We start from the raw sequence: 24979 nt of genomic DNA, 5'->3' as shown, positions 1-24979 counted from the left end.
CCCGTGTTTTTTTTCCTTTTTCTCCCCGTTTTTCTCCTAGTCCTTAATGTACGCCTGCCTCCACTACACGTTTTGCCGTCCTCTCCGCTTTGCCTTTGTTCCTCCTTATCTCTTTGCCCCCTTACGTAACTTCTCTATCGCCACAGCTTTCCCCTTTGGCTGTTTGCGTTTTGCTACCTTTTGCCTCCGTCTCCTTTCCCGTTCGCTTTCCACGTTCCTTTTTCATCCTTCTGCTTTTTTGTTTTCTTCACCCAGTCCAAGTCTGGCCCCAGCCATGAGGATTGTATGAGTACGCAGTTCTCTCTCCCCCCACGGCCGACTTTACTCTGTGTTATCTCCCCTTGCACTTGTGGCTGACTGGCTGTCTTTATTCCCTCCCCTGACCCATTTCCCTCAGCACCATTTCCGGTCCATTTTATTCACCATTTATGCCTTCCCGCCTTTTTTTCGTTTTTGGGGGGAACCCTCCATGTTTACACAACCACCCGGCCAGCTTTTTCCACCACCGTTTTCTCCTACGTTCACGTCGGTCCTTTATTTAGCTGGCGTCACCTCTAGTTTCCCATTCCCGGTCAGTAACGCTACATTGACACCATGCTTTCCCTAGCACAATCGCCGTCCGCGGCAGAAGCATCGCCTTTACCGTTGGTCACTGTTTCGCCTCTCCGCTACTCTCCCTGGCTTCAACCGGCTGCCGAAGCTCGGCCAGCGCTTCAAATTCCCACGCCGCAACAGCTTCAACCTAGCCAGCTATCGCCCCCTTTGTTGCCGTTGTCAATCACACCTCCAGGTAACCAAGCGTCGGCGGTGCAGTCACCCACTATACATACTGTCTCAGCGACCCCGGACGCCTGGTCGGATATCCTGCATTCGGTTGTTACCACTTCTCCACTTCGTATTTTAGTCTCACCTCTGTTCTCACCACAGCCTCCGCCGCCGCTGTCCAGTATTCCTGCGTCTACTGCCGACGTTTCCACGCAGACCTCACCGCTCTCATCGACTCAGGTCCAGCCACCGACGCGCTCCAAGTCTATTCCAGCACTCATGGACATTCCAACGCGACCACCGCCTGGTTGGCGTCCTGCTTCTAATCGCCGTCGCCCACGCCGCCGTCTTCGTCCTTACTGGGAGTGATTTCTCCGCAGTCTACAGTTCCAGTTCCACCCGCCGCCGTCACCAGTTGTTTCTCTTCCACGTCTTCACACCCATACCAAACGGTCCTTTTCAGGACCACCACATCCTCCGAAAGAGAGTTACCGTTTACCGTTTGCAATTCCCTTTTCGTCTAGTCCCCTTTGTCTCGCTTCCTTTCTTTGAATAAAATTTTACCTCCCTTCCTTCCATTCTTGTGCCCTTTCCGCCTTTGCTCCGGTTATTTTTCCCTCGTCTCTTTGTTAAGAACCTCCCTCCCCTTCTTGTTTAGTCGACTTTTATTCCCCTCTCACTCTCGTGTGATGTTCCTGTCCTTTTTGAATCCATTCTCCCCTCCGACTTCTTCCATTTTTCCATTGCACTGCGGCCTTTGCCTGCAGCCGATTCTTCCCTGAACTGCACTGCGCCCTCCCACGACCGCCTTCCCTTCTCGTCTGTTCAGTTACGTTTTTTTCATTTCGGTCTCTGATTCCCCCTGCGCCTTGGTTTTCTGTTTCCGGGGTCTTTCTCTTTTTATCTCATTATGTTGTTTTCATATTTCTCTATCCATTTTTTTCTATTATTTTTCATCATTTGTTCATCCCATTTTCTTTGTATTTTCTTTTTATCTTATTTTATTTTATTTTTTTATTTATTTTTTATACCTTTTTTCTCTATTTCCCTGCCCCGTCCTCCTCTCACGCCGCACCCGCCTTCCGTTTTCCTTTTTAATCTTCCTTAATTTTCTTTGTGTTTATTTTACTTTATTTTATTTAATTTCATTTTATTCTATTTTATTTCATTTGATTTGATTTTATTTGATTTTAACCGATTTTGTGTTATTGTCTGTTATTTCCTTTTATTTTATTTCATATGATTTTATTCTATCTTATTCTATTTTATTTTATTTTATTTTATTACATTTTTTTCACTTCATTTTATATTTCTTTTTGCTTGTATTTATTTCATTTCCTTTTGCCTTGTGTTTTCTCTCCTCTTGGTTCCCGCGACATTCACCGCCAGACCTCGCGGCCTGTGGCTGCTTACACACTGTATTTTCCCTGTTTTCTCACACACAATTCCCTTTCCAGTCGACGTTCTTTGTTCTCTCATCTCTGCGTCGCTTTTCCCCATTATCCATCGCCCAGTTTCGCCGCCTCTTGCGGCTTATATTCTGTATTTCCCCCACTCTTCTGTACTCAATTCCCTAACCAGTCCAAACTGGTTTGCCACCCCGCCATGCTCCGGTGGCATTGTCGGCTTACACCGGCCCATTTCGCTGCTTAATTCCTCGGCGTCTCACCTCCCATCTTTCTCCCTTTTTCCACGCTACTGTCCTCTCTCTGCCTGGCTTTTGGGACCGGCTCCTCTGTTCTCTTCATCGGTCCATTCCCCCGACTTCTCCCCGACTTTTCCCTGTTGCTTTTCTTGTATCATCTTTTTCCCTCCCGCCATATTTTATTCTTTTTATTCACCACCCCATTTGCTTCCTGTCAATCCTTTTCTCGGTTTTTGTTCTTGCACTGTCCCATCCGGTTTTCACGCCGTCCCCTTTCTTTCTCCTCTGTTCCCCCCCTTTTTTTATTTTTTAATTTAATTTTTATTTATCCCATTTTATTCTATTTTATTTTATCAAAATTTTTTTTCTTTGTTTTTTATTTCATTTCATTTCACTCTGCCTTCTTTTCATTTTTCCTTTCCTTGGTTTTCTGCTCTTTCACCTCAAGGTTTCCCCTACATTCACTGCCCGACTTCGCCGCCCGGGGCTACAAAACTCTGTTTCCCCGGTCTCTTACACGTTTTCCCTCCCAGCCCACTTCTTTTCTGTTTTCTCGCCATAGTGTAGCCTTCCCCCATTCTTCATCGCCCGGCTCTGTCGCCATCTACGGCTTTACCATCTCATTTCCCCTGTTTTTCTTGTACGCACTTCCCTTTCCGCTTCAGACTGGTTTACCGTCCGCGGTGCTCCGGTGGCATTACAGGTTTCACCAGCCCATCTCCTCGCCGATTCCCTTCCGTGTTCTATTTTTCCTTTGCTTCCCGCCTTTTTTTCTCCTCCTTCTAGACTTTCTGTCTTCTCTTCTGCTTGTCTCCTTTGTTGGCTTCTCTTTCTCTCCTTCGATCCATTTCCCCGTCATTTCCCGTCTTTACCTTGTTGTTTGGCTTGTTTTCCCTCCTTTCCCCCCCCCACTTTTTTTGACCACCCTGGCTTGTCGCCGGTGGCGGGCCTCACCTCATATCCCCTCCTTTTTTCGGCTGCGGTTACCCCTTTTTTACACCCTGTCCCGCATTTCATTTTTCCCTTTTGTTCGACTGCTCTATGATTTTTGGACCTCCAACACCCCCCCCCCCACTTTTTTGTACTGCCCTAGTTTGCCGCCGTTCGCTTCGATCTGGCGGCGGGCTGGCCCTTTGTCTTTCTCTGCCCGACTTGTGTATCCCTGCTGATTCCCTTTGGGTTCTCCCATTTAGGATTTCGCCGTATTTTGTCGTTTCCCCGACATTCCCCGCCCGGCGTCAAAACTCCTTCCCTCCAACCTGTCATTTCGTTATTGCCTTGTTTGGCCACCGTGGACTTCGTCCCTACGGCGTTCTACGGCCTCATTTGCCTCATGTCTGGCTCTGCCCGACTTTCTGCCCCCTTTCAACCTCTCCCCCCTCCGCTTTTTCTCTTTTGCGTTTTGACTTTTCTGTTCTTTTCTCCCCACCCCATCCCTCCAGTTTGATTTAATTTTGATTTATTTATTATTTCTTTATTTATTTATTTTTTATCTATTTATTTCTTCTTTATTTTTTATTTATTTTTTATTTCTTATATTTTATTTTAATTTTCTTATATATATATTTTTCACCGCCTTGTTGGCTTCCGGTCAATCCTTTTCTCTGTTTTGGTTTTTGATTTGTCCCGTCCTGTTTTCCAACGCACCCCCTTCTCTCCCTTCCTTTTTCCCCTTTCATTTTTTGCATTTATTTATTATTTGTTTATTTTGTTATTTTGTCGCCTGTTGCGGGTCTTACCTCATATCCCCTCCTTTCTTTTTTTGGCCGTGATTCCCTCCTTTTACGTACTGTCCCGCATTTCATTTTTCCCTTTTGTTCGACTGTCCTATTATTTCCGGACCTCCAACACCCCCCCCTTTTTTTTCTGTACTGCCCTAGTTTGCCGCCGTTCGATTCGATCTCACAGCGGACTGGCCCCACGGCGGTTCCTCTGCCCGACCTGTGTATCCCTGCCGATTCCACTGGGTTTTCCCATTTAGGATCTCGCCACATTTGGTCGTTTCCCCGTCATTCCCTGCCTGTCGTCAAAACTCCTTCCCCCCAACCCGACATCTCGATATTGCCCGGTTTTGCCGCCGTTGGCTTCGTCCCTACGGCGTTCTACGGCCTCACTTGCCTCATGCCTTGCTCTGCCCGACTTCTGCCCCCGTATCGACCTTTCCCCCTTCCGCTTGTTCTCTTTTACGTTGTGACTTTTCTGCTCTTGTTATCCCCTCCCCTCTCATGTCAGTTCATTTTTCATTTTTCATTTTCCATCCTTTTGTTTCCGTAGATTCTACCCGTACTGTCCTCTGCCCATTCTTCATTTCCCCGATGAATACCCTGGATTTTATTTTCCCCTTCCCTTCCGTCTTTTCACCGCTCCGGTAGGCCGCCTGAGGCGCCTCATACCTTGTTGTCCTTCGATTTCTCGTTCACTCATTTCCCCCCTTTCTACTTCGTCAGGCCATCCCATTGTCCTCCGGTGTCATTCCCCTCCCAACATTTCTTTGAACAACCCCTTTCTTGCCGCCGGAGGCCCCTTCTGTCTGTCCTGCCATGACCCTTCTGCCACGTGCTTTCCTGTGCCGGATTTCTCTCCCTTTGGTCGTCCTATTTCCGCATCGTACTCCCTCCTTCTTCTCATTTCTCTTCATCACACTTTTGCCCACATTTTTTTCTTGCCGTACGCCCTCTAGTATCCAATTTTTCTTTCCCTGGCCGACTTATTTCCCTGCCGCCGATATTTCCCTATTGGGTTACCTGAAACCCCCTGGCCAACTCACATCGCTTGTTTCCTCGGCTTTCTTGCACGTAATTCCCTTACCAGCCTACACTGGTTCTCCGCCCCACCATGCCCTGACGCAATTACGGCCTCCCGATTGATCGGCCCTGGGGCGTCTTGTGCTGTCTTTGCTTACCTCGGGCGACCAAAAAAACCCCCGCCCGACATTTCTTTACCTCCCTGTTTTGCCGCCGTCGGCCTTGCCCCTGTTACGCACTACGGCCTACATGCTTTACGCTTTGCGCTGTTTTGCTTGTATCCTCTCTTTCCCTCCCGTTATATTTATTTTTGATTTATTTATTATTTCTTTATTTATTCATTATTTATTTTTCATCTATTTATTTCTTGTTTATTTTTTATTTATTTTTTATATCTTATATTTTATTTGTAATTTTGATTTTTATATTTTTTTCACCGCCCTGTTTGCCTCCAGTCAATCCTTCTCTCTGTTTTGGTTTTTGCCTTGTCCCGTCCTATTTTCACGCCGCACCCCCCTCTCTTTTCCTCCCTGTATCCCCTTTTATTTTTTGTATTTATTTATTATTTTTTCTTTTTGTTATTTCATTGCCTGTGGCGGATCTCACCTCATATTCCCCCCCTTTTTTTTCGGCCGCGATTCCCTCCTTTTACGTACTGTCCCGCATTTCATTTTTCCCTTTTTGTTCGACTGTCCTTTTCTTTTCGGACCTCCCACACCCCCCCCTCTTTTTCTCTGGACTGCCCTAGTTTGCCGCCGTTCGCTTCGTTCTCACAGCGGACTGGCCTTACGGCTTTCTCGGCCCGACCTGTGTATCCCTGCCGATTCCCTCTGAGTTTTCCCATTTAGGATTTCGCCACATTTGATCGTTTCCCCATCATTCCCTGCCCGGCGTCAAAACTCCTTCCCCCCAACCCGACATTTCGTTATTGCCTTTTTTGCCGCCGTTGGCTTCGACCCTACGGCGTACTACGGCCTCACTTGCCTCACGCCTTGCTCGGCCCGACTTCTGCCCCCATATCGTCTTTTTCCCTCCTCCGCTATTTATCTTTTGCGTTGTGGCTTTTCTGCTCTTGTTACCCCCTCCCCTTCCATGTCTGTTCATTTTTCCTTTTCCATTTTTTGGTTTTCTGTTGATTCTACCCGTACTGTCCTCTGCCCATTCTTCATTTCCCCGATGAATACCCCTGGATTTTATTTTCTCCTTCCCTTCCGCCTTTTCACCGCTCCGACAGGCCCCCTGTGGCGCCTCATACCTTGTTCTCCTTTGATGTTCACTAATTCCTCCCTTTCTACTTTGTTGGGCCATCCCACTGTTCTCCGGTGTTGTTCCCCTCCCAACATTTCTTTGAACGGCCCCTTTCTTGCCGCCGGAGGCCCCTTCTGTCTGTCCTCCCATGACCCTTCCGCCATGTGCTTTCCGGTGCCGGATTTCTCTCCCTTTGGTTGTCCTATTTCCGCATCGTACTCCTTCCTTCTTCTCATTTCTCTTCATCACACTTTTTGCCCACATTTTTTCTTGCCGTACGCCCTCTAGTATCCATTTCCTCTTTCCCTGGCCGACTTTTTCCCCTGCCGTCGATATTTCCCTATTGTGTTGCCTGAAACCCCCGACCATCTCACAGCGCTTGTTTCCTCGGCTTTTTTGCACGTAATTCCCTTACCAGCCTACACTGGTTCTCCGCCCCACCATGCCCCGACGCAATTACGGCCGACCGATCGATCGGCCCTGGGGTGTCTTGTGCTGTCTTTGCTCACCTCGGTCGATCTAAACCCCCCGCCCGTCATTTCTTTACCTCCCTGTTTTGCCGCCGTCGGCCTTGGCCCTGTTACGCACTATGGCCTACGTGCTTTACGCTTTGCGTTGTTTTGCTTGTACCCTCTCTCTCCCTCCCGTTATATTTATTTATTTTTGGTTTATTTATTATTTCTCTATTTATTTATTTTTTATCTATTTATTTTTTGTTTATTTTCTATTTATTTTGTATATTTTATATTTTATATTTTATATTATTTTATTTCACTCTACTATTTTTTATTTTATTTTTATTTTTATTTTTATTCCACTTTTTTTCTTTTTTCTTTTATCTTTTTCCTATCCGATTTTATTTTTCTCCGTTTGATCCCCTCCCCCCCCCCCCGGGTTTTTTTGCTTCCTCTTCCTTCTGGCTGCCTCGTTCTTCATTCTACCTGGCCGCTGTGACTTCGTTTTTTGATGTTTACCCTTTGCCTTTCTTTGCCCGCTTCTCACATCCTCGCTGGAACCCTAACCCAACCCTAACCCTAACCCTAACCCTCACCCTAACCCTAACCCTAACCCTAACCCTAATACGAGCAAACCTAACCCCAACCCTAACCCTGACCCTAATCCTACCCTACTTCCCGTCCTTTTACCGCCCCGTTATGCCGCCTTCGTCTCTTTATACCTTGCATTCCTTCTATTTTCCCCGTACGCCAATTTTCCCTCCCTTTTACAGTGTTTACCATCCCACGGTTCTCCGGTGTCGCTCCCCTCCTAACCTTTTTTTGAACGGCCCCTTTCTTGCCGCCGGAGGCCCCTTCTGTCCGTCCTGCTACGACCTATTTGCCAGGCGCCTTCCAGTGCTCGTTTTCTCTCCCTTTGGTCGTCCTTTTTCCGCAATGAACCCCCTTTTTTTCTCTTTATTTCCACTCATCACACTTTTGCCTTCATCCTTACTTGCATTACGCCCTCCAGTGTCCAATTTTTCTTTCCCTGGCCGACCCATTTCTCTGCCGTGGTTATTTCCCAAAGGTGTCGCCCGTACTTCATCCTGTAGCAACTCACATCGCTTGTTCCCCTGTTTTCAGCACGCAATTTCCTTACCAGCCTACACTGTGCCGCTGCTCCATCACGCCCCGACGCAATTACGGCCTACCGTTCTCCGGCCCTGCGTCGTCTTGTCCCCATCTTTGCTTATTTTATTCTGCCTTTTTTCACTTTCCTTTCCCCATTTCGGTCGCCTGCCCCGGTATACTTTCCCATACCGTCCCGTCGTGTCTATACGCTTCCGTTTTGGTCCATTTTCTTATTTTTATCCTTATTTATTTCATTATTTTTTTATTACTTTTTTTATTATTTTTTTATTCTTTTCATTTTCATTTTATTCCCGCCTCTCCCTATTTTTTAGTCTTGGCTTTCCCGTCATTCACTCCGCCACGGCCTACAGACCGGCGAACTCGTACGAGTTCGTAGAATTACACCCTTTTCTCCCTTTTTGCCCACATTTTTTCTTGCCATACGCCCTCTAGTATCCAATTCCTCTTTCCCTGGCCGACTTATTCCCCTGCCGTCGATATTTCCCTATTGTGTTGCCTGAACCCCCCACCATCTCACAGCGCTTGTTTCCTCGGCTTTCTTGCACGTAATTCCCTTACCAGCCTACACTGGTTCTCCGCCCCACCATGCCCCGACGCAATTACGGCCGACCGATCGATCGGCCATGGGGTGTCTTGTGCTGTCTTTGCTCACCTCGGTCGATCTAAACCCCCCGCCCGTCATTTCTTTACCTCCCTGTTTTGCCGCCGTCGGCCTTGGCCCTGTTACGCACTATGGCCTACGTGCTTTACGCTTTGCGTTGTTTTGCTTGTATCCTCTCTCTCCCTCCCGTTATATTTATTTATTTTTGATTTATTTATTATTTCTCTATTTATTAATTTTTTATCTTTTTATTTTTTGTTTATTTTCTATTTATTTTTTATATTTTATATTTTATATTTTATATTATTTTATTCCACTCTACTGTTTTTTATTTTTATTTTTATTTTTATTCCACTTCTTTTCTTTTTTCTTTTTTCTTTCATCTTTTTCCTATCCGATTTTATTATTCTCCGTTTGATCCCCTTCCCCCCCCCCCGGGTTTTTTTGCTTCCTCTTCCTTCTGGCTGCCTCGTTCTTCATTCTTCCTGGCCGCTGTGACTTCGTTTTTTGATGTTTACCCTTTGCCTTTCTTTGCCCGCTTCTCACATCCTCGCTGGAACCCTAACCCAACCCTAACCCTAACCCTAACCCTAACCCTCACCCTAACCCTAACCCTAACCCTAATATGAGCAAACCTAACCCCAACCCTAACCCTGACCCTAATCCTACCCTACTTTCCGTCCTTTTACCACCCTGTTTGCCGCCTTCGTCTCTTTATACCTTGCATTACTCCTATTTTCCCCGCACACCACTTTTCCCCCCTTTTTTTACAGTGTTTACCATCCCACGTTTCTCCGGTGTCGCTCCCCTCCTTACTTTTTTTTGAACGGTCCCTTTCTTGCCGCCGGAGGCCCCTTCTGTCCGTCCTGCTACGACCTATTTGCCAGGCGCCTTCCAGTGCTCGTTTTCTCTCCCTTTGGTCGTCCTTTTTCCGCAATGAACCCCCTTTTTTTTCTCTTTATTTCCACTCATCACACTTTTGCCTTCATCCTTACTTGCAGTACGCCCTCCAGTGTCCAATTTTTCTTTCCCTGGCCGACCCATTTCTCTGCCGTGGTTATTTCCCTAAGGTGTCGCCCGTACTTCATCCTGTGGCAACTCACATCGCTTGTTCCCCTGTTTTCAGCACGCAATTTCCTTACCAGTCTACACTGTGACGCTGCTCCATCACGCCCCGACGCAATTACGGCCTACCGTTCACCGGCCCTGCGTCGTCTTGTCCCCATCTTTGCTTATTTTATTCTGCCTTTTTTTCACTTTCCTTTCCCCATTTCGGTCGCCTGCCCCGGTATACTTTCCCATACCGTCCCGACGTGTCTATACGCTTCCGTTTTGGTCCATTTTCTTATTTTTATTTTTATTTATTTCATTATTTTTTTATTATTCTTTTATTCTTTTCATTTTCATTTTATTTCCGCCTCTCCCTATTTTTTACTCTTGCCTTTCCCGTCATTCACTCCGCCACGGCCTACAGACCGGCGAACTCGTACGAGTTCGGAGAATTACACCCTTTTCTCCCTTTTTGCCAATATTGTCACACACCCACGATCAGTCCAGTCCCAAGAGGTTGAGGGTGAAGTAGACACTTTACGAGAAAACCTAACCCTAACCCTAACCCTAACCCTAACCCTAACCCTAACCCTAACCCTAACCCTAACCCTAACCCTAACCCTAACCCTAACCCTAACCCTAACCCTAACCCTAACCCTAACACTTCTACGTCGATAAAGAAAGCCCGCTTAAATTATGCATTTATATATTTATCTATTATTTACATGCTTGTTCTGTCTTATCTATTCGTATACTTAATCGACTACAAACTTCTGTTATGTGCACAATTATAACTCAGAGGAAAGGTTCCACGACAATGTTTGGCTTTGGCCAATTATTTTTCCATTCATAACTTGCGTGTTTCCAACACTTTCAGGTCACTTCATAGTCTCCATGAGTTCCTTTTCATCGGAAAACTGTTTGCTGCATGTTCTTACGCAGTTGCACATATTATTACGTTGGAATTTCTGCCAACTCCCGTCAGGTAAGGCATGTTACAACCGATAACGTAGTAACTAACCGATAACGTATCAAACCCGATAACGTAGTAAAAATTTACTGATAACGTAGTAAATCAACCGATAACGTAGTAACGAACCGATAACGTAGTAAATTTTTCTAACCGATAACGTAGTAAAAATTTACCGATAACGTAGTAATTTTTCCTAACTGATAACGTATCAACAAATTTACCGATAACGTATCAAATCAACTGATAATGTATTTGATCGAGTGATTCACGGGAATAGATTCACAGGGATAGATCTATCCTCGATCGATCGATCAATCCATTAATCAATCGATAGATCGACCGATTGATCGATCGATGGACTGATTTTTCAATTGATCGATATTTCTTTTGATTGAATTATGAAATGAATTGATCGATTGCTCGACTAATAGAACGATTGAAAGATCTATGCATGTATATATTTCGATGGGTAGATAGATAGATCGATCGACGTATAGAGAAATAGAGAGATAGTGTATCAAATCAATCCGTAATGTAACCGAGTGAACAATAACATATCAAATAAACCGACGACATGCCTGTATAACCTTGCCTGTATAACTTTGTTTCAACACGAACGACTAACTTGATGCCGTATGTTGTGAGTTCGAACCCGATTGAAAACTAGCCGTATAATGTTGCTACACTTCTGGAATGGATTTGGAAAGTTGTTTCAAATCTTGCTATTACAACCATACTATTTGTCTGAAGTGTAGCCGGTGCATACATCCAATAGTTGTCTTTCTCGGCAGAGTTCTCTGTGTAAACCAACAGCCGCTCATTCCCCTGCCTTTGTTTCATCAGTACTTATACTATTTCTTTGAATTTTACCCAACTACAACTAAACTGTATAGCTACTATAGCAAGATAAGAAACAACTTCCTAAACCAAATCCAGTAGATTGACAACATTTAGATCAACTTAGTCGCTCGTACTACCATGAAAACAGTCGAAACACGATTGATTTGCTGCAGAAATTTGTAACAATTTACGCTTAAGGGAAAAAAGGAAATAAAAGAAAAGAAAATTGAGTACGAGACAATGTGATAACAAATCTATCTATCTATCTATCTATCTATCTATCTATCTATCTATCTATCTATCTATCTATCTATCTATCTATCTATCTATCTATCTATCTATCTATCTATTGACCAATGAATTCAATCTCTCGATCGATCCATTAATTGATCTTCCTATCGAATTGATAGATCCTCTGCTCTATTGATCACTCTGCCCATCAATTTACCTGTCGATCGATTGATCGATTGATCGACCGACCATCTATCAAACCGATAGATCGATCGATCGATCGATTGAGTGATCGATTTATATATGGATACATTGATCAACCTATCTATCTTTCTCTCTTTCTTTCTTTAATCTTTTCCGTCGATGAGCTGTTCAAGTTCCTACATACGCTGTTGGAATGTTGGAGAATGTTGGAAAATCTGTTTTAGAGAATGTGTCGTCACCTATCCCGGACGCACATCACATTCTTCTCACCCGCCATTATTGCAAAGCTGCAGACGACAATACGGTCACGTGACCGGGCACTTTCCCAAATTTGGTCAAAACTATTTCCCTATGGAATAGCTTTGCAAAAATTACCCTCTGACGTCACTTTTTTCGATCCAGTGGGGACTAGACGTATCTAATTTCTCGTCACGTGACGTATTCTGGCGTATCGTGACACGGAATGAGCATGTGGCGTGTTATAATACACGATATTACAATAGTATGTACATAGCCTCATTGGCAGAGCCAGATGAAGATGGATTCTTGACGTAACGCAAAACTTTCGAGCCCAGATAGAAAGTACTTTCAACTTGGCGGACCTTTCAAACATTTTGCCTGATCGATTCCGATGAGATATTTCAATATGGTGAGAGTGTGAGGTATGTCATGCACGGCCGTGCCACTACGTAGCTGAAGTACAGTAGCTCGAGGTTTTGCCTTGGGTATTTGGGTCGCGGCCGGTCGGACGGCAAAACCAGATTTACTGCAGCTACCTACGTAGCCCTGCGTACCGTGCTGTGTGTTCCCGGCGTATTATACGGCCTCCTCCGCAGCCCTGCTGACTCTCATAGGAAAATCCGGTGGACGCGGTCCCTATTTGGACCGCGCACGAAAAACTACCTTTTCTAACTATTTCCGGCCGAAATCAATTCGATTCCGCTCTACCCGCATAAATATCAATCGCTCGCAGACTGCAAAACAAATTTGCTCTCGTGACGTCCCAAAACCCAATCTGATTAAAATCAGTACGGTTACGTCTACTTATGCGTACGCGGTATTCTCTTGCTGCCGCCTCCCACTCTGACCAAATCCCTTAGAACGCCCATGTCATACATAACTCATACACCTACAGCAATTTTATCGAGTGCTGTTCTCCAGAAAGGAAGCTCAATCCTGATGGAAATACTAACTCGGTTATGTGATATCAATATTTCATAATTGCGATTTATTATTTGTAATAATTATGAAAAAACATCATATTTTAGCTGTTGATTTTCAGTTGGTCTGTCCCCAAAGTAAATGAACTGTTCGCCCATATGAAGATTTAACAACAATCCACAAAATTCAACTTGCAATGTTTGTCAAAATCTGCACCACTTTTGTTACGCAGACATTTTGATATATTTAATTGAGCTCCCATCAAATCGAAAAAAACCCACGCATATTGGTTTCAGCAGATTTTTAAAACGTTACGTGGTGCGATGAATGGGGTTGACCTACACAGTTGTTTGCGGAAGTGTCTCGCGTACACTAGCACGTCTCCAGACCATTTCTGTAAGATCGATTCCAGGACAATGGTCAACGCGTCGGTCCCTGTTGGCGCAGCGCATCGATTTGGGGTAAACGTTCTCCGAGACCACGGCCTTATCAGATCTGCTTATTAGGTGAAACGAAAGGAAAACGGAAATAAATTATTTGTCATGCAAATTTTATAATTTTTATAAGTACAATTTTTCAAATACTGGCACTACTATGCATTTCAGAATTATTATTAACCCTTTCAGGCCTGAGTTTTATTGTCATCATATGACTCACAAAAAGGATCACAAACCTGCTGCATTTTATCTTGAAAATTGTTCAGTAAATATGACAGCAACACTTTCTATCTTTCCTAGTGTAAAAATTATATGCAAATATTAGTGCGCGGTGACCCTTGACCCGAGCGCGTTCGCTGCGATATCACAGCTACACCTGCATAAAGAATCAACATTTTCTGTGAAATTCCAAAATTCAATTTCTTGCACACAATCATTTGTAACCACCGTAGTCTAATCAAATATTTTAACACTGCGGCGACTGCTTCCTTTCTACTAAGGTCTGCACGACCTCTCTCAGCCATCGGTTCGCGTGAACATCTGGTTTTTTATCAATAACCAGACGATCTGTTCTCTCGAGAACGATCCATGAAATATTGGGCAAAGTGAGAAAATACCTCAATGTGTAGCAACCTGGGGTGTTCGTTATTTACATATCAAAGAAAAAATGCATTTCATGAATTTATTATCTGAATAGAATCATGAAATACATATGAAAAATGAAGTGCGAGTGAATGTTATTTGTCATCGGCGGTGTTTACTGTTTCTCTGCCTGGGAAACATGCGTCCGTTCGTGTGACCTCAAAGTGTTTACACTGTACGCAAACATTAGAAATTTTAGACGGCACATCTGTTGCCGCTGACGTCAAACATTGGTTCGTAAAGCTCATCTCTTTCTCTCGCTTGTATATTACAGGCAGTGAGAAACCACGATGCAACAAGAAATAGAGCGTAGACAGGAATACTACGAAACGAGTATTGCCAGTGGTACAGTGAACAGACCATACACAGACCTACGAACTGGTAATTTCGATCTTTTACCGGAGTTCATTGGTCCAGAGCCGGGGCTTATCAACCCGCTGCCAGACGATGCTTCAGAAGTCGAATGTTTTTTTGCAAATATTCGACGAGGATCTGATAAGATTCATTACCCGATGCACTAATCGTTACGCTAGACAGAGGAGAAGGGCAAATGCAAGGGAACGGCAAAGATCGGCCTGGACACCGACGAAGGTTGTCGAAATAAGAGCATTCATTGGAGTGATGGTGCTATTCGGAATTTGCTGGCAGCCTGAAATCCAGCTGTATTGGTCGGACCATGTTTGCTTTGGTCATAATTTTGTCAAGAGAACTTTTTCCCGTGATCGCTTCAAGCTACTGATGCGATATTTATACTACAGCACACAGCCATACTTTGCTCGTAACACAGCCATGTATACGGCCCCAAAAATAAGTGAGAAACGGGATAGAAAGTTGAAAGTACGAAATGTCATTGATCGAGTGAATGCAAACAGCCGAATGCACCGGAGCTATGGCGTTGAATGCCTGCCAAAATTAAGCTATGACATTTGTAATTACGACATGCCATGATGAGATGCAAAATGCGAATATTTGGACATGCAGACTTGACATTCGTAATTACGACATGCCATGATGAGATGCAAAATGCGAAAATTTGGACATGCAGACTTGACATTCGTAATTACGACATGCCATGATGAGATGCAAAATGCGAAAATTTGGACATGCAGACTTGACATTCGTAATTACGACATGCCATGATGAGGTACAAAATGCGAAAATTTGGACATGCAGACGTGACATTCTTAATTACGACATGCCATGATGAGGTACAAAATGCGAAAATTTGGACATGCAGACTTGACATTCATAATTACGACATGCCATGATGAGGTACAAAATGCGAAAATTCGGACATGCGGACTTGACATCCATAATTACGAAATGCCATGATGAGGTACAAAATGCGAATATTTGGACATGCGGACTTGACATTCTTACATGAAGAATGCGAGAATTTGCTATGGGGACATTCAATGCGAAGTTACATTTGATCATGCGCAATGAAGACCCGCGATGCAACATGCCGACATGCCATTATGCCATGCAAAATGCAGACATGCCATTATGCCATTATGCGATGAAAAATGCAGACATGCCATTATGCGATGCGAAATGCGGACATGCCATTATGCGATGCAATGCCGACTTGAGGAGTAGAATCTTTGAATTAGGCTACCTTTTCCAGCAAACTAGGGGGTCACCTCATATCCACAATGCACCGGTGTATTCGCAAACATGGTCGGCCTCGAAAAAGACGATCCTACGGTCTCTTGAGCTCCATGAAGGGTCTATGGTATTACGAACGAGCATCAGAGAAGTGCTTGTGTGGCCTTCTGTGGTAAGCTAGCAAGGACACCAGTTACTCAGAGTATACATATGTCAAAATCAAGCAATCCGTTGAACTCTGATTTTATAAATCGCCATGTACGCTCGAGCATAGTCAGGAGCATTCTCTACTTCTCGATCTCAATTCATAACGTATGGATGATCAGTTTCACGATTTCTTCCAAAGAAAATATGTGAATGTCCATCGTCTTCTTTCTAACTCGAATGCTTTTGGAATAATCGACGACGATGTTGTCAGCCCTGTTCAGCCTTGTCATTGGCGCCATTGATGTTCTGGCTAGCTCTGTGATGATGGTTTTGAAGCCTGAGTACCATTATTGAAACCAGCAAATTCCCGAGGACGGCCCTCGTTCAGCATTACTGAGGATCAAGTACCAACTGTGTAATCAAAATGTTTTGAGGGCTGCACGTGACATTTGATGGCATATGTGTGTGTTTGCAGGAAAACTGAAGCATGATACGTGCTGCCCTTAGATGTGAACAACTTACATATTATCCTCCTGTTGTTTGTGGCTGATATTAACAGTGATGGTCACTGTTGTTTGTAAAGGTAGCTTACTGTATTCAAGCGATGAAAATTGCAGTCTATGAATTTTGATGTGAAAAAAGCGCCTGGCATATTTGAACAAGGAGCAATGTTTGGGACCATCTCTAATGAGACATTGATTGTACCTGTTGTGTACACTGCGAATAAAGTATTAATTGATGTGCAAGTGACAGCACTCTGTCTGATCCATGCATAGTATTTTTGCTATATATTTTACAAAGGGTGGATAGCCACAGTTATTAAGACTTGGAAGAACAGTACCACACAATTTACAATACAATAAATATATGCATTTATTAACAATCGCTTAAACTTCATTCAATTTTCACAATACTCATACAAGTATGAGAACAGATGGCATTTGTGACTCTACCTCAGTGTAGATCTATAAACATAGTCTTTCATGTATCATTGTGTAGCAAATAACAAACATGACTACATGAAGTCATACTGTACTGTTCCATGAGTGAAAAATTCTGTTCCAATGGGTGAAAAAATTCTGACCAGTACAATAGATGGTTAAATGTCAAGTATTTCTTGTATATTTTAAAATTGAGTGCTGTGTCATGGTTCAAAATTATGAGAGTTAAAAATCACACACTTTACATGCAGTAAATTTGGCTTGTGTGTACTTATCATAAAATTGTACAAAGTGTTGTATTGTCTTTCTTTAGATATAGTAAGTGGTTAGTCTCACTTTCCCAGACTTTGTTTGCTGCACTGATATTGAAATCCAAATTTAATCTTTAAAAATCTTTATCCCAATTAAAATGAGTTTCCTTGTGTCATCCTTACTTTGAGCACTTTCAAGTTTGCAAAGGCATTTACATCGGTTACATGTGTTTGCAACCAGTTGGGTTTTGCGTTACACCTACCATTACCAGCGAAATCTAAATAACCATGACATGGTGTTCAGAATTCATCTTTACAAAAACCAAAAACCATTTAAAACTTTGCTCATAGTACCATCATTGCAAGCATCTGAAACCATGGCAACTGCCTGGGCCTGCCAACGCAGCTTGCAGCTTTAATTTATTTATATAAGTTGTAGTATATAATATGAGTATGATGTGTACATTGCCAACAAAACTTTTATCTACTGATTGTTTGGCATCTTGGTCTTTTGTCAACAATAAACGCACTAGCAATGGTTATAATCTAATGACAGCAGCCACAGATTAGCAACTTACAACTTGCTTGCTTTCCTTAGTGCAATAGGCAGTCACACTCATGATGAAACAGCATGAGATTATCACAGGACAAATACATGACACTATGCATGCAGTTATAGCCTGTATAGAGGAAACTAGGGTCTATGATACAGTGTCACTGAGTGAAGAGAACAACCTCAACAAGAAATCTTCAGAAAACCAGTTTTATAAGACCAAGACCCTTTAGGTTGATGGTATAAATCTTCATTGGCAATACATATCATACTCCAAACTATCAAAATAAACAACAACAACAAGAAACTTGTGGTGGGACCCATACACCCCTAACTCTGGTGTCAGTATGGGCCACACTTATACCCAGTGATATGGACTTAATAAGTTTGACATGTGTAGTGATTTTAAACCAGGCTTAACTTATTCAAGGGGAAAACCTCATCAGTCTTGTTCTGCAAGCATAGGAAGCACAGAGTATGTAATGCCATAAACTGTCAATCACTAAAAACCTAGCAACATGTGTGAATTGGTAGATGTTTGCAATGTCTTTGTATCAGATATGGTTCAAATATATGTTTGCTCTTTACCACAAAATGCTAAGAATAGGGATAGTATAAAGTGTATGATCTACTAGACTTATCACAAGGCCCGAGTAATTACATTCTTGGATTTGCATTCACACATGCACAGGTTTTTTGGAGGTTTCATGAACAAAGAACACTGTATTTGAACACCAGTAGGACTTTACCGTTTAGCTTTTTGCCTACAAATCTATGAATTTTAGCTACTACTCTGTGAATATGTGACAAGGTAACATATTGTAGGTACAGTATCTGTCGTAGTTATATTGGTATGCTTGTCTGTCTGTCCATCAACTGTGAAAGTTGAAAAGTGCTGTATTCATTACTCTGATAGTTGCTGTGAAGGTATGTAAGGGGATTGGGACAGATTATTTTTTGTGTATTAGCATTGGAGATATGCAAATGAGCTGTACAAACTGCAAAAATGGTAAATTTAAAGAGACATTGTTCAAAACCTGCTCAAATAGCCTCGACATTTAGTGTCTATAACCTCAGGGGTGATTTGAGGCAGATTTGCTCAAATTGCAATGAAACTACAAATGTTTTAAATTTTTAGGCAATTTTCTCCATTCTCAAAATTCACTTTCTTAGGAATCACCTGTGTGATTAATTTTAAATTTTTATGCACCCCAAATGCAAATAATTGACATGATACTTCTACATATATTTGCATGACATAACCGTACTGGAAGATCGACATCTGTAACACATGAATTTGATACAGCATTTCTAGACATATCATACTAATTATGAAAGTTCATTAACTATGCAACATAGCAATCAATTGACTTGATACTGCTTAATGTCTTCTCACAGTTTTACAGTACTGAAAGATCAACATCTGTATCATGTTTCATCAAATTTGATGCAGTATTTCTGGACAAACCCCTAATTAGGAAACTTCATTAAATATGCAAAATAGCAATTAATTTGAATGACACCACTAAGTGTCTTTGCAAACTTATATGACACTGTGTGCTAAAGATCTATACCAAGTTTCATGAAAATTGCTGCAGTATTTCTATACACATCACCCTAATTACAAAAGTTCATCCAAATATGCAAATTAGCAATTAATTGATGGAATACTGACTGTGTGCTATCAGAGCTCTGTGTGACAAACATCTTCACAAAGTTTCATCAAATTTAGTGCAGTCGCTTTAGAAATAGAGCTCTTTTTCAAAAAGTTATTGTCAATGACATAGTCCCCGCTTTCTTAATAAAATGACCGTCACACGGCCATATTTGGTCAGATCGCAAAACAATTTGATGTGCATATGCCTGACATATTAAGGAGTAACCCTTGTACCAAGTTTGAATGAAATCGCTCCAGACGTCTCTGAGATATCTCCATGAACGGATGCACGCACGCACACAACCAAAACTATAAGTCCCCCTGGACAGTATCCGTGGGGATATAACACAGAATCTTTCCCCACAATTTAGCAGCATCTTCAGCAGTGACATGAAACAAAAGTTCAGCATTTAAGTTTGCAACAATGTAACTAAACATGAAAAAATAGAGTGCAAATGCATGTGTTACATGTAATTGCAAGACATTGGTGTCATATCAGTTTTAATCCATGTGCAATTGCTTTACCAACAAGTTCAAAAAGTTCCTGACTTATAACTGATTGTTTGAGTACTTGTAACAGATGTTCCATTTTTCCCTCATACAAAGGTTCCTCTGTGTTTCTTGTCAGTGTTTGAAATGGCAGGTGGAAGAACTCTCTGGATGGATCCCAAACATCCACTGCAGTCCTTTCCTTAATACCAGAAATTAATGTTACAGATGGATGAATGAAAAGATCAACTTTCTTCTCATAAATGCCAAACATTTGTTGAAATGGTGACTTGGCATCTTGGATGTAGTATATCTGTGGTGGTCTAGCATGCAAACTGATAGTAGTTTTCCTCCATTCTTCAAGTGTTTCAAGGGGTGTCATAGCAGAAGTGTGTGTTTTGCAGTGTCTGAAGAAAAAAAAGACAAGTAACTTTGATTACATAACATTTGCATGATCTAAACAATTCCTACTGATCGTGATCCTAAAATGACTGTCCTGAGTGACAAGTACTCGTTGATGACGCAGCCCCGATTGTTAATGGCTACTTCGATTACATGATTACATTTCATGGTTTGTCACAATTTGGACATACTTACCAAGGTTTACCCCTGTGAACATTCATACCAACTTTCAAAAGAAGTGGACAAGCAATTTCAGATAAATGTTTTTTTTACCAAAATGGGGAAATTTGCCTAAAAAATACAAATTATAAGACTCACAACTAAGGTTACCCTTACCAAGTTTCAGCCAAATCTGGCTAGTAGTTACTGAGCTTCAGCACTTTGCAGGATTTTACTTTTTTTTTGACTCATTTGCAAAATTTTTGACATTGACATCAGTGTGCGAAATTAACGTCGGTCCGACGGTCCGAGACCAACAGATTTCTCGTCGGGCCGAAAGTTTTTAGCAACATGTCGGTCCTTATGACCGACTGAAATTTGGAATAAATGATGAAAATTTCTCCGTCAAGACCTGTAACAGATGCACATGACTGACTCTGACTCATGTGATTCAGACTTGAATGTCATGCACCTATCAATGTTTTCCACCGTGGGAGTGCGAGGCAACAGGGGATATTGATTGCACATTTGCAGGATTTCGCTTTTTCTTACCTCATATGCACATTTTTGACACTGACAAGTTCATTTGAACAAATTCACATCTCAACCCCTGCATCTACCTGTACACCAAATACTGGGATGGTAGCTTTGGCGGTATTGGAGCCTTTGTGTGTGACGGACATACATCCGCACATACCTACAAATATACAGACATCAGACTCATCATATAAGCTCTTTTTGGTATTTATATACAAATCAAAATATGAGCTAATAAAACTATGCAATACAATCTGAAATATCGTATAGAAGTAAGGTTAGGGGCACAACACCTCTCTTCAGCCACTTGGCGACTCGGCCGTTGGGTCCAATTGACAGCTACCTGCCGACCGATAGCAAAACACCAACAGATTTCAGCTTTGGACAGTTTGGAAATTGTTTTCCAAATTTTTTGGACGTGATTGTAGTCGCCATTTTCATCCGTGAAACGGGCCTTTTTATACCGAGTTCGTCTCTTTGTAAATTCAACTTCTCCATGGCAGTAGGTGCTTGCAACGCACTGCGTTGTCGCTCATCGGCCTCACTTGTACCACAGGCGTACGGATGTTTCCTAGATCGTCGTCGGATGGGAAGTGACTGACACTGTATTGTGAGGCCGAAGGCCGAACCTCGGTACTGTATAAGAATACAAGGTATGTCATGGAAAAATCGACAGGTGGCCCGAAACAAACGAAATAAAGCATCTACCTCAAAAAAATCACATCGACCGGTCGGAAATACCTTCAAACTTTCAAATCTTTACTCTGGTTACAGAATTCTTTCAAATCTGCCAGTTATGGGCGATAATTGACTGTCCGGCGAATACTCGCACTTGCATTGCCACTCCGCCATTTTGAATAGCTGTTTTACTCCCGAAAGCCTTTGGGAGTGGACGAGTGACCCCGTGACCCCACAACCGCTAAATTCAACCGTTAACCGTTAGGTAAATTTCATATTGTCAGTGAATACAACTTCTGCTATCAGGCAACAAGGCAATCAACGCAAAGCATGGGAAAGTTTATGCTTGTGAATCCCGCCATCTGACATTTGTAAACAAACTCTTCACGGAGTCAGACAGGGCTGTATGTCGAGTCCAATTTTGTTTATATTTTTCATTGAAGAGTTAAATGTTATGCTTGTTAACTCAGGTTATATAGGAATTCAACTGACGCAAGACATTTATAATTTATTTGCTTTATTGTATGCTGATGATGTCGCCATTTTATGCTGACACAATTGTGAATTTACAGTGGTTAATAGATATTTTACATTTGTTTTGTAAAAAATGGTCAAAAAAGTATGTCAAACCTTTTCACGTTTTCGTTGTTCGTGACTTCCTCTAAGCATAGAAGAAAGTAGACGAGATGGTACCGAATGTAAGAGTAGATTTTGTAAAGTTTGTAGAATGAATAGGGTTGAAGATGAATTTCATTTCTTGCCTGAATGTCCTGTTTTGCTGAGTTACGCAGTAAATACATTCCTCAAGATTTTTTTGTTCATACAAAGTTATGTAAATTTTATCGTCTTTTAAGGACAAAAGATGAATCTTTACTCAGTAATTTATGTTTATATACTTACAAAGCTTTCTAGTTAAGATAACAATGCATATGATTTTTGTTTGTTTATTTAGATTTTGCCAACCAATTCGTTATTAACTGTAACTTCCTCGTATAGGGACCGGAGGCCTAGAAATGCAATAAATAGTAATGTAATGTAATGTACTGCTAGTATTGATTTGATGTCATTTTGGTATGTAATTTGTTATGGCAAAGTAAAGAGCACTGAGTCTTAGTGTTGTGCGCTTTTAAAGGCAGGGGAGCCTGTAAATACCCCTTATCTCCCTGGGTATTTATTATTGAACATGAGTGGCATGTGAAAGCAGCATCAACAAATGCTCCCGCCATATTGGATTTTGCGAAAATACTTATTTAATCTTTCAAAATCTTCTTCTCGAGAACCAACAAACGGTTGAACTGAAATTTTACTCATTTATCCATAGTATGACCACTTTCAAGTTTGCAAAAAATATTTCTATCGGTCACGTGGTATTGCAGCCATATTGGTTTTTACAAAAAAACCTACGATTACCAGAGAAACCTATTATAACCATGAGATGATGTTCAAAATTATTCTTTATAAGAACCAAAAGACCATGTAAAGCTCAAATTTTACTCAAAGTATCATCGGTGCAAGTACTTGAAACCATGGCAACCACTAGGGCCCCACCAACGCTGCTTGCAGTTTTAATGTTTGATTGTTTTTTACAATATTTTGATTTTGTTTCTTCTCTTGACACCAATTTCCCGGAATTTTATCTGTAGTTTAGTTTTTGTCTGCTTTTTTGGCAAATTTTGTTGGTAATTTGCATCAGCGAGTTAGTTAGACCAATTTCGCCGCTGTACACTCAACACACAGAGAAAAATTCTGTTAGAGCTTCCGAAACACCCGAAACACCCGAGACAATCTGTGGACGGAATTACCGCAGACCACAAGACGTGATTCCAATGGCTACGCAGCACCAATGTTGATCTCCAGACGGCATTTGCCAACATACGAGAACTCTGTGGTGAATAATGGTCCTATCAGAAGTTGTGAAACGAAACAACTAACAACACACGTGGGTATGAATTACAAATTGTATAAAAAGATCTTCCTAAGGTTAAATTTGTCCAGAGTTCAAGATTGAGTTGACGCCGATAGAGTAAACGTAGGGCACAGTTTACTGAGATCGGGTTGGGGGTAGTTCAGTCCAGAGTTCTGAATGATCACGGTCCCGTTCGGTACCTGTGTGGTCTAACTCATTTCTTTTTTGTTCAAAGTAATTTAGTAAGAAGGTATGCAAGATTCCTTGTGTTGGCTTTGTCACCTTCATACACGTATACGGTCGGTTTTCGATTAAAAACGGTCAAAATATTCAGCACCGGTAAATGCGTGCAAAGTTTATGCAGTGACTGTTTACGCAGCAGTTGTCAATACGACTAAGATTTGCCACCACGTAACGACTGTAACACCGCATCAATGTTCCACTCGAAATTTTGTGCTGAATTGAAGCAGATAAAAATTACGGTAAGAAAGGTCTTAATTTTCCTGTTGCACTTCTTATTAGCAAACAACTTGCTACGCATGAAAAACCATAACATAGGATTGAAGGGAAATTTTAATCGCATCAAGAGTAACCGAATTTCCAATATTCCAAACTGTGTATTTTACAAAGGAAGTAATACAATAAAGAATGTCAGATGTTGTGTTATTATCATTTTCGATTCCTGCAATTGCTAATCTTTTGATATTGATATTTTTATCAAAGTTGTATTTTCTGACAAAGAAAGAAATACATTTCTCCCAGATTTCTTTTACATATTTACACTCAAATAAGGTGTGCTCAAGTGTTTCTTCTTGGCCACAAATATGATATTTCACATCACTTAAATTGAGTTTCGGCCAAGCTTCCTGTGACTAGGCCTCTATGGAAAATCTTCCAATTTAAATCATTTACTGAATTGCTAACAATTCCTGTTGAATTAAGACGACTGAATAAAGTAGCTTTGTAACTGTCAGTGAGACTTAGATTCTCAGCCCATTTTTGACCAATTTGACCTTTGCCTGCATGTATTTTCTTATCAACTAATTTCCAATAAAGTGACTTGGTTTTGTTGCAAATTCAACAGAGCCTAACTACACATGTGCGTTGCAAATTCAATACAGCCTAACTATACATGTGCGATGCAGCCTAAACTATACATGTGAGTTGCAAATTCAATACAGCCTAATTATACATGTGCGTTGCAAATTCAATACAGCCTAACTATACATGTGCGTTGCAAATTCAATACAGCCTTACATTACCCAAGGGATGTCACTTCATTGCCACACACTTTTTTCAATCGCCAAAAATGCACCTAGCAAGCATCGAAATCGGTAAAATTAGACGTAGGGTCAAAGCACATAGTCTTTCTCAATAATACTCTAACATTTTTACCTCTTACCGATGAAAAGTCGAGAAATCTGCAGGTTTATCAGCGTATCTGGACGTCTCTTACATTTCAGATTTAAAGACCCGGCGTTGGATTGAGTCACGTCGGTGTAGTTAGGCTCTGTTGAATTT

General features: G+C 41.9%; 2 protein-coding genes across 2 annotated transcripts; one reads left to right on the top strand and one right to left on the bottom strand.

The window, feature by feature from the left end:
- The first annotated feature begins 594 nt into the window (after positions 1–594).
- On the top strand, positions 595–1134 carry LOC139150553 (uncharacterized). Its single transcript, XM_070722990.1, has one exon. It carries the CDS (start codon positions 595–597, stop codon positions 1132–1134), a length of 540 nt encoding a protein of 179 aa, XP_070579091.1.
- Positions 1135–6030: 4896 nt separating this feature from the next.
- LOC139150552 (ribosome-binding protein 1-like) lies at positions 6031–6666 on the bottom strand. Its single transcript, XM_070722989.1, has one exon. The coding sequence runs from the start codon at positions 6664–6666 to the stop codon at positions 6031–6033; it is 636 nt and encodes a 211-aa protein (XP_070579090.1).
- Between the last annotated feature and the right edge of the window lie 18313 nt (positions 6667–24979).

This window comes from Ptychodera flava, chromosome 14 (assembly GCF_041260155.1).
Source record: "Ptychodera flava strain L36383 chromosome 14, AS_Pfla_20210202, whole genome shotgun sequence".
NCBI lineage: Eukaryota > Metazoa > Hemichordata > Enteropneusta > Ptychoderidae > Ptychodera > Ptychodera flava.
The sequence above is the reverse complement of the archived record's forward strand: the minus strand, read 5'-3'. Positions and strand labels throughout refer to the sequence as shown.